Raw genomic sequence first — 14496 nt, 5'->3', positions numbered from 1 at the left:
CCCTTTTTGAGATAACTTTCTCTACTTTTTTTTCGGAGCATACAATCATCAAAGTGTAAACAAAAAAGAGTTACAGTGAGTTTTCTTTTGAAGCTTTCATATTTAAAATCAGATTTTAGACTAACCTTAGGTTATCTTAACCCAGCTTTGAACAACCTGGCCTTGGTTGGTTAAGGTTTTAACAACGTTTGGGCCAAGGAAGATAACAACCAATCACATCGTGCGAGTTAAAGATATATTTGGTTGAAGTGCAATTTTGAAGCAATTTTGGGTTTTTAACCCTGAGATATAATCCGAGAGCTCTTTTAACTCACGAATTAATCACGAGGCCAAACTACTCTGGATTGTTAAAACCTTTTTGAACCTAACAACATGCCTGGTCCTCTTGTGGATACTCTCAAATGGTCTAACTGGATAAAACGGTGTAATCAGTTAAAATGATCTAATTGGTTAAAATAATCCAACTAGTTAAAATAATCCAATGGTTCAGGCTATAATTAGATAAGATGGTCCCACCAATTTTGTAATCTAACTAGGTAAAATGGTCCAACTGATGAGAATCATCTAAGTAGGTAAAATGTTTTGCTTGGTAGAAATGGTCTAACAAGAAAAAATGGGCAACCGGTAAAGACAGAATAAAATGGTCCTTCTTGAAGTGGTGTAGCTAGAGGAAATGATCTTACCAGAGAAAATGGTTCAAATTGTTATAGTGGTCTAATCGTTCAAAATGGTCCAACTTCACTGGATCAAATTGGTCCAACAGCGTAAAATGGTCTAACTAGATAAAATGGCCCACTCGCTTAAAATGGTTTAACTAGATAAAATGTTCCAATTGGTTAAATTGGTCTGATTGGTTTAAATTGTCCAAACAGATGAAATAGGCTAACTAGGTCCAACTGAATGGTTCAAATAATTTAAATAGTCCAACCAGTTAAAAGAATTTAACTGGCGATCATGATTCAACCAGCGAAGTAAGTCCCACCAGTAAAAATGGTCTAATTAGAGAAAATGGTCCAACTGGCTAAAATGATCCAACTAGTAAATGGTCAAACCAGTTATCATGCTCAACTAGTTAAAATTGTCTAATATGAGAAAATGGTCCTAATGATTGGAACGATTTCACCCTTTAACATTGTCAAACTAGTTAGAATGGTCAAACTGCTGAAATATGGTTCAACAGGTTTAAATTATCCGAACAGATAAAATAGTCCAATTGGTTCAACTGGACCTAACTGGTGTAAATAGATAAAATGGTCCAAATACTTGTTCATCATTAAAAGAGAACATTCCAGGACTAAATAGCTAGACTGATATTTATCCCATGAGCTTGCACAAGAAAAGCAGTGCTACCAGTAGAGTGAAGAGGAAAACAATTTCCCTTTTTTTATCAGTTTGTTTTCATTGTTTGAAACTTGCGAGGTGGAATTAGACACAAAAGAGGCTGAAATGCATTGCACATCTATTTGCTTTGTAATAGCAGTTGATTATACAAGGACAATAGGATTACTTTTCTTTCAAGTTGCCAAGCATTGCAGCTCTCTTGGCCTTGACTCTATCCTTCACTTTGAAATAATAACCCCCAAATTTCTGTGCCTTTACTGACTTGTACTGTGAAACTTGGAAAACCAATCACACTGGAACATTTAGGGAATTGGTGGAATGTTACCGTGTTGCAAAGGAAATTCAAATCAGGTGTCAGAAAGCTTAATTGCAAACAGCAGTGGTGATTAGTTTGTGGTTTTAACTCCTTGAAGTCTTTGATTAATCAGTTTTTTACGCTTTTTCTGAATCTCACAGGAATGTCTCTTCTCAATCACTTCCTGTTTTCATTTAGGAAGTAACAAAAATCTTCTTTAATGATTTAAATACTCTTACAAACTGTTTAGGACTTCCACTGAGGGTCGTTCTCTAAGGTCATCTGTTGTGTGTGCATAATGACACTTCTCTGCTGTCACTGGACAACCATCAGGATGATGCAAGTAAAACCAGCACAATGAAGTTTTCCTTAATGCCTGAGATCTTCGCTGCTTCTTTCCAAAATTAGCCTTCTTTGCACCATGGCATGAGGATTCCTGACTCCAATCCCTCAGTTCAACTAAACCACCAGTAACTAAATAAGACAATTTTGAGTTTACCGCTATGTCAAGATTTTATACAAAGCTTCTACTGTGAAATCATAATTTCTTGACTAACAAAGATGAGAGAGACCCTTTAAATTTTGGAGTTACAACTAAATTCTATGCGGACAGAACAAAAAAAGGGAAAACACAGCAACAACAATTATTGCAGTACCAGCAACTACTAATATAAGACAATTACTACAATTACTAGTACCCCTACTACAAGTACTACAGTAACCACAACTAGCTAGTGCAAACCTTTGAAAATATGATAGTGATTCCGTAACAAGGTCTGAAGACCTCCACATTCATGCTTAAGTTGAACCAAAGTGTCTTTATCAAACAACTGAGCTGCTTCCCAAATTTGCATAGTACCTGACAGAAGAATGGAAGTCAATTGCTGAGTACAAGAACCTTGTAGTTAACAAACCTTGAGATAACCTGCAAGATACCAGAACAATCTAATAGTAGATAATAATAAGTCCAACCTGTATTTAACGGTACCAACAGGGAATGGCAGGGTGAATGCTTTACACAGGTCGACCCCTTAGTACATATGTGCTATTGATCAAGCATGAGTTCAAGAAGCCTGGATATTTACAGAGTTTGTTTACTCCCTTTTAATGGACCTTGACTTCACCTTGGTCCTTAAAAAACAAAAAAAGACAAGGCTAATATCTAGCCATCAAATAGACTTGGTCCATAAAGGATTTATTGTAAAGCAGAGAGGTTTTGCCTTGTTCAGCGTCAAGAATGACTGTTTCTTTGGAGAGCTGGGAAAGAGCACAATATAGCAAGGAGAGTTGTTCGTGTTTCTTTTGTTTTGGCTGTCTTCTGCCCATTTTGGCCACTCCTTTGCCCACATACTTGAAAAAAAATATGGATCTTGTCCATCCAAAATGTAATTTTTTCCTGTGCTGGATAAAAGTATGCAATCTTGAGCAGGCAAGATGGGTCCTTTTTGCTTCAGTAGCCAATTAGAACATGAGATTTGCTTCATATACTGACATCAAAATGGTGGCATGGAGTAATCACATAACAATAACTTGGAACTACTGTAAATGGTATACTATTGTCTAACAGTTGGACCTCTTGGACATTAACTAGCAAAAGATTTGTCTTGTTTTTGACTAACATTTGTCTAAAGAGCCCTAAGAACAAACATAATTTGAAATTAGTGTTTTTTCTTTATAGTGTCTGAAGTTTACTCCATCAAATGCATTGAATTCACCTCCAACTGCAGAATTCAAGGTTGTAAAAACAGAATTCATTACATTTCAAAGTTACACCCATTTTAAAAAAACGTTGAAATTTTAAAATATGATATGATTTGATGAGGAAAGGTAATAAGATATATTTTTTTCAATTGAAATCTTTTTAAAATGGTGTATGATTGTATGTCTACACCCATTTCCAAAAATGTTGCAATTTAAAAATATTTAATATAACGTCTTTTCTCATTGAAAAGGTGTTGATAATAAATTGAAGAGGAATTTTTTTAAAAGCAGAGTATAATAGTTGCTTTTAAAATTTTGAATCTGTTTCACCTTTGCACAATTGTTTGCTTCAAGTGCCCATTTGGTCAGATATATATCAATCAAGTTATCAAATTAATGACGGTGAAAAATAAAAAAGGGGAGGACTATTTAACTGTGGTCAAGAAGACCAGTTTTCGAGGACTGCATAGATCATGAACCAATGACCTCTCATAATTTCTTGTTTCAAACAACTTTACAATGAACAACATAGTGAACAATACAGTAAACTCGGAAATTCCAGAAAGGCTTTGTTGCATATTTCAAAAACACTAGTTACAAAACAACACTTTAAGAAAAGTGACATTTGGTAGTAAACTCTTCCGGATGTATGCATCAAACATTTGACTCTAAGTCGTACCATTGTACCCCAGGAATGGACAAATTGTGTGGTTATTTTAGCCATTTGTTAGTGAGATGGTATATATACCATCAGACCTGCTTTTTCATGGTTCTGTCTGACTTTCATGGCTATAAATAAGCAGTCATAAAGTGCTGAATATAACTAACATTTCAAATATATAGATACATATATTTTTTTTCAATTCTCATGATTGACTGGAGATTTAAGGTATTTTGAGCCTAAACAAGACAGCATACTCTGCTGTTATTGTTCACATTCCAAAAATATGTCCATTGCCTTGATCAAATCACAAAGCACTGCTTTATTGTTTAGCTCTGTTCTTGTTTTGTGACTGCAAATATGGACATCAAGTACCATTCCACAGTTTAAATACTTTTTAATGTAACCATGAGGTTGCAGCTTTGAGTTTGCAGTGTCATTGATGTGTTTGGATGAATTTAAAATGTGTTTGCTGTGGTTGTCGATGATCTGTTTAGGGTTACTCCTGCAGCTGTAACTGATCTTGACTGTGTTACGATTAAAGATTTTCTAAGTTTGTAGTCTTTTGGAAAGCGCTTGCCCTAATAGACAAGAAAAATCTTTCATCTTTAATCTACCAAGCCACCATCACACGTAAGGACAACAGCACCTCTGAAACATACATTCGACTTACAGAAAAGGACTTTGAGACTAGATACAGAAACCATGGCTTCAAAGAAGAGCATTAAGGCACGAGTCCCAAGAACTTCACATTACAACATAACTTGCCTTTTTTTAAGCCCTTCAAATGAGACAAAAATCTGTGATTTGCACCCTCAACAAGATGACAACAATCATTTGGAGAGTGTGTGGACTACTGCTCACATTTCAATGTTACACAGAAAGAACTTCGCAAAATGATTTGCTAGTATTGATATGATTCGCTAATGAGTATTCCTTACCTCCTTTTCGCCATTTACCACCTTTTTCAACCTCTGAAATTGAGCTTGAAGGGCTCAAAAAGTCATCACTTGAAAGAGGTAAACCCAACAAATACCTTGCTACACCATTGACAAAATGTTCTTTGAGAGATCTCTCTAAAGTTGTACAGTTTCGTATTGCCTCCTTCTGAGCACGAGGCTGAAAACTGGAAGGTGCTTGTTTAGAAAAGGTTGAGTAAGACTTGGTGGCAAAAGTTTGAATGCTGGTGTTTCCTCTCCCTCTACACAGCAAGGCATCAGTAGCATGATGCTCATGGTGCTGTCGTTGGATGTCAACAGCCCCTCTATCTTCATGTTGATTAGGTGTTATGTGATTTTGGGAGGGAATATTCCTTAAAGTTTCAGGGGGCTGTTCATCATCAAGATTGCAACCTCTCTCTTGTATCATATCCTTAATTGATATGATTTGTAGGTCATCATTGTTCTCAGTGAATGTTCTTGGTCGTCCAATATGACAGATCTAAGTGTAAAACAAGGTAAAGACAGGAAATAAAAATTTTGTTACCTTAAACATATTTAACTTCATTGTTTGTATCTGTGATTTGTAAGTAATGGTACAAGGTACCAGTTCTACTATTGTAAATAGAAAGAATTTTATTTTGATATTTGAGAGTATTTAAGTAAATGGACTCCTTCCCTGTTTTGTGTGCTTCAGTAAATGCTTTCCTGCACATTTCCTCATTTATCTGATCATTTCTTTAGTTCATATTTTAGCATCATTTAACATTAAAGGCGTGCTTTTCAAGATGGGATGCTTCAATTCTTTTTTTCATTTTACTTAAATTACCTTTATTTTTGGAAATTAGTAATATTCACATTTATCACCATTTACTCAGTTTTATTGAAATTCTACTTTATACAGAGTACATATAAAGTTTATCTCATAATATCACATTGCATTGAATACAGCCACAGTCCTAATAGGAGTTTGAAACAGCTAATGCTTTGGAGCAAACAGCAGGGCCAAACATTGGTGGTCGTATGGCTGCCAGTGGCAAGTTAAAACTGACCAGGGCCACCAAAAGTTAAGGTTTGAATGCCTGATGTGCGACTAGGCTGCAGAATTTGGAAAAGTTGCAATGTAAATTATGTGAAGTACAAAGTTAAAAATAAAACTCAATATGTCGTTTAATTGGACTACCCTTCTCTTCGTTTCTTTGCTTGGACTCTAAGATCATCCATTTTAGTAAATTTTTAGTTCTGAAGGGGAAATTCTGAGTCGTTTTAACAGTGATTTCACGAGCGATCCACATTCACAACGTATAGACGCCATTTTGAGTTTGTGATTGCCACGTGACTCTGGACTTAGCCAGAGTTCTGTGTGTAATGTGTTCTTTCCTTTTAGTTAATGCTCTGTTAAAAGCCATGTGGCATCTAATCAAGTTTTTCATTTTAAAATAGAGGAAATCGAGGGCTTCTTCATTTTGGGATGGGCCACTAAGAATTCAAGGAAACTCGCCCGGCTGGCCACCAAGCACTGGAGTTAATTTTTAGCCCTGAAAAAGGATAATGTAGGAGTCTCTAGCCTTAAATTTTCAAGGTTTTTCTGCCGCAATTTTCCATTGGACTCTGGTTTACAATTTAAGCCTATGCCATGGTATGTCTTGGAATTACAATTTGAAAGAAATGAAAGAAGTTTTAGCTGGTACTTGGATAAATTCCCTAGGAAAGAAAAATATTGAACAATCATCTCAAGAGATCTTTTTGGATCAAGAGGCTTTGTGGGAACCATAATCAGAAGAAAGAAGGCTTTCTATCCACCAGTTTCTTTGTTTGAAAAGTAATGGTGTAACCCCTATCCTCATTGCTGTGTATGGCCTTGAGGTCATTAAATAAGAGGGCAAAGTGAGCAAATAGCTTAAAATCATAAGGTGGGCAGAAAGTTAACCTATGCATAACAAATACAAATCAAACCTTAAACATAGATGAAAGAATTCATGAGAAGCACAAACAAACCCAACATGAATAGTATCAATGAGCTGAAGGGTTGATGGTTCCCAAACTGATCAATGGTCCAACAAAATAAATGACACTGTTGGGTACGCCGAAACACTGTGCCTCACCAGATTTGACTTTTTGTGATCCATCAAATATTTTTGCTTGTGCACAATTGGTCCAAACACAGCATGAAAATGAATATCCCCTAGCTTTAACTGGGTGATATCCAAGCAGTATTGCCCAATTTTCAAACCTTTATGTCCTCTAAGCCTTCATTTGAAATTTAATTCAAGATGAGAGAGGGTTTTTTGGTTGTTACTGAAGAAGGAAAATCTTCTTTGTTCATTAAGTCGTACCAGAAAACACTCAAAAGAAAACATTCCATGCTGCATACAGTAGGCTGTTTGTAAACATTTTATGTACATTGCAAAATACTTGAAAGCAAATAAACTTAATAGCCTCTATTTTGCTTGAAAATATGACCAGATACTTATTATCTGTTCCTCAAGGCTCACAGTTTTCCTCGAGCTTCACTCTCGGGAAACTGTGTGCATCTTGAAACAGATAATGTTTGTGGAAGAATATCCCTACAAATTTTTGGTGCCAAATAGAGGCTACTGCTGATACAGCTTGAAAGTAATAGCCTGAAATTTAAGAGTATATGTTTCTCCATCTTGATGTAGGAGTAAGACAAAATGGGTTAAAAGAGCTGTTGATTTCCTCAAAACATTAGTAATGAACACTCTCAGCTTGATACAAACATACCCAACTCAATTGAGATCATGGCTTTGTTGGATTAATTCTTAGGGGTGATATGTTAAGTACAGAGTTGGGACTAGGTTCCACTTAGTCAGGATCATATGATCCTCTCTTGGTCGATTGTATCTTAAACCACTCATTATTGTACATCAACACATTTGTTTTGATAGAAAGTTCCCATATTTCTCCCTCTTTTGTATCTAATTTTTGATTTTATTGATTCTCCCTGTCTCTTCCATGTTCTCTGTTTTGCCTGCTCACAAAGCCAAGTGGCTTTATTTTTTGCCATTCTGCAATATTTTTTGTCATTTTTATTTTCAATTTGTTATAAGTGTGGTTGGGAGTTATATATTTTTTAATTAAGCAGAAGGAAATGCACTCTTTCAGTCCAATAAAAAAACAAGTGAAAAGTTAAGTATGAAGTAAAGGCAGATGCATGCCATAAATTTGGACTTTTTGGAGAAACAAAATAATGATTGGTAATAACAAAACTAATGTTGAATCAGTTAAAGAAATTAAAACTAAAGAATGTTACTTACTGAGTGGTAGGATCATTGAACTGGGTTTAAAAAGCTTCATTTCAATCAAGGGACTTAAAAATTTTTCAGAGTTACTTTTGGTTCCCATTTGAGATGCCATAAATTTACTTCAGGTAAATTTAAATACATTCAAAATCCTAAAGGTTACTACAGCTCCTATGAGCTCAATTCATGACGTTGAAACATCATTTTCAAGTACTTCAGACTTAATAACCCTTGCGTTAAAATAGAAATAATCTCAGCTTCAGCATACCTTCTTTCTTCTTGAGCCCAAAAAGGATATTTTTATCATAACAGTACTTAGAAGGCACCACTTAGCTATTTACTTACCTAAGTATGTAGAATTGTGAAAGTAACACAATCCTCCCTAGCCTTGAGGTGAAAAAATTGAGCTTTTTGTGATTCTCGCAGACATGTCGCCTTCACATAAATCACTTATCAAATACCTTAATGCTAATTCATCAAGAGCAAGGCATGATGCATTATATGTCACAAAAAACAAAGAATCTCAACCATGTTGCTACCCCCTGAGATTTGGTACAAAACGGTTTAGGTGCATGGTTTGACTTATTCCTCAGCAGCTTAGAAGCTGATCTGCCTAATCACACCCTTAAAGGATAATTTCAACATATAATTATGTAACTTAAATTATTACCCTTTTGGTAGAAGGAATCCTCAATGAATCTTCTTCTACCTGAAAGCCACATGTTTCTCCCACATTGTACACAAAATCCAGGTAATCTCGATACTGCGTCACTTTGCTATTTTTCCTGTTAAACTGGTAAAAATAAACCGATAAGAAAGTTTATACTTGTAGCTGGCACAGTAGAAAAAAATGAGTGACAGGCGTGAACTGTATTGGTAAAAAGTGACAAATGTCCTGCCCTTGCCTTAAAAATTACAATTTTACGCATGCAAATTTGCAATTCTGTTCAAAGGAAGACTTATGATTGAGTATCATGATAAAACTCCCTGATAAAGATGGTAGAAAAAAACAGAGGAAATCCAAATTAGAAAGGGAGGCTTTACCAAAACATTTTTATTTGTGTAATGATAAGGGTGATTTAAAAGGCTTCCAAGCAAATTTCAAAACATTTTGTTTGTAGGTATCTCACATGATCTGACACCTGTCAATCAGAAAGCATGTAAGAAGAAAAAAAAAAAAAGAAGCCCCTGTACACTTTTGCAAAAGTAGCAATACTGGTTTGAAAGGTTAAATTGAGTTTAATGACTATCATGACAGAATGAAGCACAAACAATCTTAGTAACCACATAATTGCATAACTTAAGTCGGTGCAGGATGTATAATTACTCACCTTACAGTTAAAGTCAAACAAGCAACATGGTAGAAGGAAATATCGAGCCATGGTTGATGACCTATCAAGTGACAAAGAAATATTTTATTTTACAAAATACCAAAATATTAAGATCAGATAGGGCCTGATGTCTGATGAACATGTGAAATAGTATTAAGTATGGCTTTGATGTGTCAAATGATGGTCTGTGTCTCTGGTCCTCAAGGTCGAAAGGTGGGATGGCACTAGTATTGGGTATAACTAAGATTATTAATGTCATGGACTGTGAGTGTGATGACAGTGTTGACAAGACACAATGTTTGGTGTGGGTATATCAAGGTATGAACCCACACTGAAAATTTGGAAAGCATGAGAGAAGCATAAGAGTTCCAGAAAGCAGCCTAAGATAAGTCTTACTTCTTTAACACAAAAAAAGCATGAACCAGCTTGTGTACAAAAAATACTGCTTTTTCAATTTTGTGGTATGCAAAACACAAGATACAAAAATACAAAATAATATTCAAGCTGAAATCATTTAAAGCTCTAAAAGTCTATGTAAATCAGGACAGAATGGTAAAACCATCTTAAAAGTTTTATAAGTTGCAGCTGCACTGCACTGGAACTTGGCAAAATGCCCACATCATGCTATATACACTCTACTGGGCATAGATGGAGATTTATACCATGATGGCTCAATAGGATTCCAATAAAAAAAGTGCGCATACTTTTTTGTTGCTACTGTCACCTGTAGGAGTTGAAGCCACATTTTTCATTGAGGCAAGTGAGTGAGTGAGTGAGTTTAACCCTGTCTGGACCCAATGCTACTTAGTGTTTGTTTCAAAGTAATCTTTGATCTTCAGCATTCACACTTGATACACAGTTGAGTTCTCCCTTTTGGTTGTTTCTGGTTTACAGCCACTAGCCCATTATGTTTCCAGTTCATGCTGTGACACTACTGAAGGCAGCACAAGACGATAAACATCTTACAATCATTTCAGGATTGCATGCCATTAAAAACAAAAGTTTTCTTAACAGAAATATCTAAACCCTTTAGCTCCCAGATCAAATTTGTAATTATCCTTACTGTCAACCATACAATACTTATAATGTTAGCTCTGGGAATTTAGTATTGGATCAACTAATTAACCCCAAATTGTGATTTTTTCTTTATTCTCATCACTTATATTGTTGATATTGTATTGATGTTGTATGGAGAAATTCTGTCTTTGTCATGCACTCATGGGAGTTAAAGGGTTAATTGGTGTGATGGGCCCATCATAAAGCCTGAGGGAAAAATTCTTTTTCTTTAATGAGAGCATTTTACAAGGACAATCTTTTCAGTTCTTGCCCTGGTACAACAAAAGATGATAAGCATTTCAAAATAATTTTCCATGCAGAAATATCTCAATAGATATGTTGTGGGATGACAAACAAAAATTACCTGAAATGCTGAATGCCTTTAAGTATTAAACGAAAGTCTTAAAAATGGAATTGCACTGAAGTAAGAAAATTATTTATAATTAACAGGCGGAATTTAAAGAAGCAAAGGTAATCATTGTTGGAGTCCAGACGATAGGGGAACCACACGGCTTCTGGGTTAGCCCCTTCACCTTATTATTATGTTACTGATGCATTGACAATGAAGAAACAAATGATAATACTTAGAACTATTTGTCAAAGCCTCAAAAGTGAAATGTACTGAACATCAAATCCTTTCTGATCATCACAAGATAAACCCACCTAGCAGCCATTACAGGTATCCAGGGAGTGAGTTCATCAGAATGATTGCCAATGAGCCAGTCGACATCTGGAAACAGACCAGGTAAAGTAGGATTCACTGCCTTTTCCTGTAAATGGAACATTGCTGGTCAGAGGCTAAGATTACAGATTGGATTACATCCAATCCAGAAATTTCATTAATCAAAAAAATATGATAATATTAATTAAAAAGACTATGGGCTAGTTATTTAAGCAGAGGTCAGCCCTTGTTTAAGAAAACCACGTCTTAAACTATCCTTAATTTAGCTGAACCTTCTGAACAGTGTCAAGAGGGCCAAAAGCTATCAGTGGAGGGACATTTATGTAATCAAAGCAACCCTCCTAGAGAGAAAACCTGAGGCCCAATCATTACATAAGACAATAATTTGGGTTCCACCTTTTGTAAACAACTGGCCCTGAGGATACAAAAGCTGTACTAAGTGCGACACAAAGGGTGCTGATTAGTACATATCATAAAGGCCCCAGTTATTCAAAAGGTGAATAACCTGATCCACTTGATGAATCTCTATCCGGTGGACAGCACAATACATTTAGTTAATACTTATTTGCTAGAAAGCAATCTATCCATTGGATAGCATTGTCCATCCTTCAAACAACTGAGCCAAAGTGACTGTGAGAGGTGATATAAGCATTATCAATCAAGTGTGTGGTGAAGATGGCTGAATATAGTATACAAAAGATATTGTTCCTTACCAAGAGTCAAGAATGACTGGCTTACTTTGAGAGCCAGCAAAGGAAGCCAACTATGTAGCACAATAAACCCACGAGAGTTGTACATGTTTTCTTTTGTTTTAACTGCATTCCGCTGCTTTTTGCGATTCTGTCGTCAACATGGTCCTGTTGTGACTGTTTTTTTTTGGGAGTTGCATGACTGACAACCTTGTTTTGAAATTGTGAGCCTAGGTTCAAATTACATACCTCATGGAAAATACGCATTGGTGACGTTTTGAGAGAGGAGAGATTTTGAGTTATATACAACATTTTGTGAAGATTAAATCTTTAATTTGAGAAACTAAAGTGAGTTATCTGGTGTCTCTGGAAAATGGAATTTTGGTTCCCACACCAAAAGTGGCGACCCTGTCAGGACAGCAATACATGTGAGCAAGAGTGCAAGAATCTTGAGGGAATTGAATAACAAAGCTATCGACAAATCTAGTGAGAAATTCTACAAATATGGTGGATAAAGCTGAAGCTGAGAAGAACTACGCTAAGGAGTGGAAAAAGGTGACCTACTATGTCCAGGAGATAAAAGAAAACATGACTATGAAGGTAAAAGGAGATTTGTTGTTGGCTTACGAGAAAATTTGCGGGATTTGTAAAAGCCTTGAGGATTCGGTGGACCATGTGAAGGATGCAATGTTGGATGCAGAAATGAGTCTTTAAGAGGTGAAAGTTTGGGCACACGTTTGTAAAGAAGAGTTAATACCAGTGCACAAGCTAAGGAATAAGCTCAAGCATGCATTGGATAATTTAGAGAAAAAAGAAATACACAAGCGAGAAGAAGACTGGTTTCATAAGAAGTTTGAGTTGGAAATGGCACTCAAAGAGAAAAGCTATGCAAAAGATAAGCAAACCTCAAGTGGTTAAACTGCAGAAATATATGAAAACAGCTTTCAAGGGAGACTGTAAAGTCTGGCTTCAGTTTTGGAACCAGTTTGTTGTGGAAGTGGAAAGCACAAACATCTCTGAGATAAGTAAATTCAATAACTTGTTAGAACTAGTTGAGGGAGAACCAAAAGAGCACATTCTTGGGCTGCCCCACACGCCTGAAGGATATCATGAAGCTAAGAAAATCCTTGAAATGACCTTTGGAAAAGACATTAAGGTTTATAAGGCCTTAATTAGGGACTTAGAAAGCTTGCCAAACATAACCAGTTCCCACAAAATCAAAGAGATTCACAACTTTTACACTAAGTTGTCTAAGACAGTCTGAACCTTAGCGACGATGAAGACACTAGAGGGTGCCCAGAGTTATGTGTACAACATAATAGACAAATTGGGTCCGATAAGGGAGGCTATGGCCCAAAAAGATTATGACTGGGAGAAATGGGGACTTGAGGAGCTAGTTGAAAATTTGAGGAAGTACACAGACTGAAACCCCCTGCCCTTGGTGGAATCTAGCCTGCAATCTCCAAGCTCCACTGTACCTGGGAATTGAGAAAATCGCCAAAAGAAACCAGAGAAAAACTTAATGGCTGGAGGAAATATACGGCAGCTGCAAAGTCCCCCTCCCTGTGTTTACTGTGGTTTAAACAGTCATCGTAGCAGTGACTTTACTAAGGTTTTAGACATTGCCAGTAGATGGGAATATTTAACAAGAAACAAGTTATGTTATAACTGCACAAGGTCTGGGCATCTGGCTTCCAAATGTAAAGGACGAGGGTGTGGTATGTAATGGAAGACACCATACCTCTGTATGTGACAAGATGAAGATGACACTCCTGCCCACCCACAAGGGTACCCCTGAGTCATTGGGTCGGTCTGAAAGGTTTTATGGTGCAATGGATTCTCAAAACATGTGTACCTTGCATGCAACTGTAATTGCTAAAGTTGGAGGAGTACAAGCTCGAATCATGTTGGACAGTGGAGCTGGAAGCTCCCACATCAGCTCAAGTTTGGTCACAGAACTGAACCTGAAGCCATACCAAACTGAAAGGAGGGTCATAGAACAAATGTATGGGACAGTGGACAAACTTGTTGAGATATACAAGGTCCGCGTTGAATCAAATGCCATTGAGGGCTTTGAGCTTGAGCTATGTTGCATAAATGCAGAGAAACCAGTGTTAACTCATCTCCCTAACCCAAGAATATCGGAGTTAAAGAAGGCCAACAACTGCATAAAGAGACTACACTTCAGTGAAGAAATGGTGATGGAAGATAACTTGCCAGTCCATGTGATCCTTGGTGCTGCAGATATCAAAACAACTGAACCAGCTGTCCTAGGAGTAAATCCAGACATTGATCCTGGTGCAGAGCACACCATGCTGGGTTGGGTGATCATGGGAAAGTTAACGTCGTTGAGTACAGAGACTGAAAAGGATTTCTTCTTAAATTCAAGCCAACATGAATTTGAGCAGATGTGTTCGCAGGAGGTCCTAGGACCGACTCATAAAGCTGACGTGCAGCAGTTGTTCCATGAAGATTTCAAAGATCACTTACAACATTTGGATGATGGAACATATTCAACATGGTTGCCATGGAAACCAGA

The 14496-nt window shown here is 36.6% G+C and overlaps 1 protein-coding gene across 2 annotated transcripts in view; it reads right to left on the bottom strand.

The window, feature by feature from the left end:
• Window positions 1-3: 3 nt before the first annotated feature.
• The window catches only part of LOC113686977 (putative tRNA (uracil-O(2)-)-methyltransferase), a 38820-nt gene continuing 24327 nt past the window's right edge, over window positions 4-14496 (bottom strand). The window contains exons 7-12 of one of the 2 annotated variants that reach the window (XM_089184373.1): window positions 11250-11356; window positions 9531-9591; window positions 8870-8992; window positions 4940-5438; window positions 2379-2495; window positions 4-2110 (exon numbers count right to left, since the gene is read on the bottom strand). In XM_089184373.1, coding sequence (XP_089040499.1) covers window positions 1872-2110; window positions 2379-2495; window positions 4940-5438; window positions 8870-8992; window positions 9531-9591; window positions 11250-11356 — 1146 coding nt within the window. In that variant the 3' untranslated portion in view covers window positions 4-1871. Of the gene's footprint in view, window positions 2111-2378; window positions 2562-4939; window positions 5439-8869; window positions 8993-9530; window positions 9592-11249; window positions 11357-14496 lie in introns of both variants that reach the window. The other variant, XM_089184374.1, reaches the window with a different exon arrangement.

Source organism: Pocillopora damicornis, chromosome 10, assembly GCF_964200805.1.
Source record: "Pocillopora damicornis chromosome 10, jaPocDami1.2, whole genome shotgun sequence".
Taxonomy (NCBI): Eukaryota; Metazoa; Cnidaria; class Anthozoa; order Scleractinia; family Pocilloporidae; genus Pocillopora; species Pocillopora damicornis.
The sequence above is the reverse complement of the archived record's forward strand: the minus strand, read 5'-3'. Positions and strand labels throughout refer to the sequence as shown.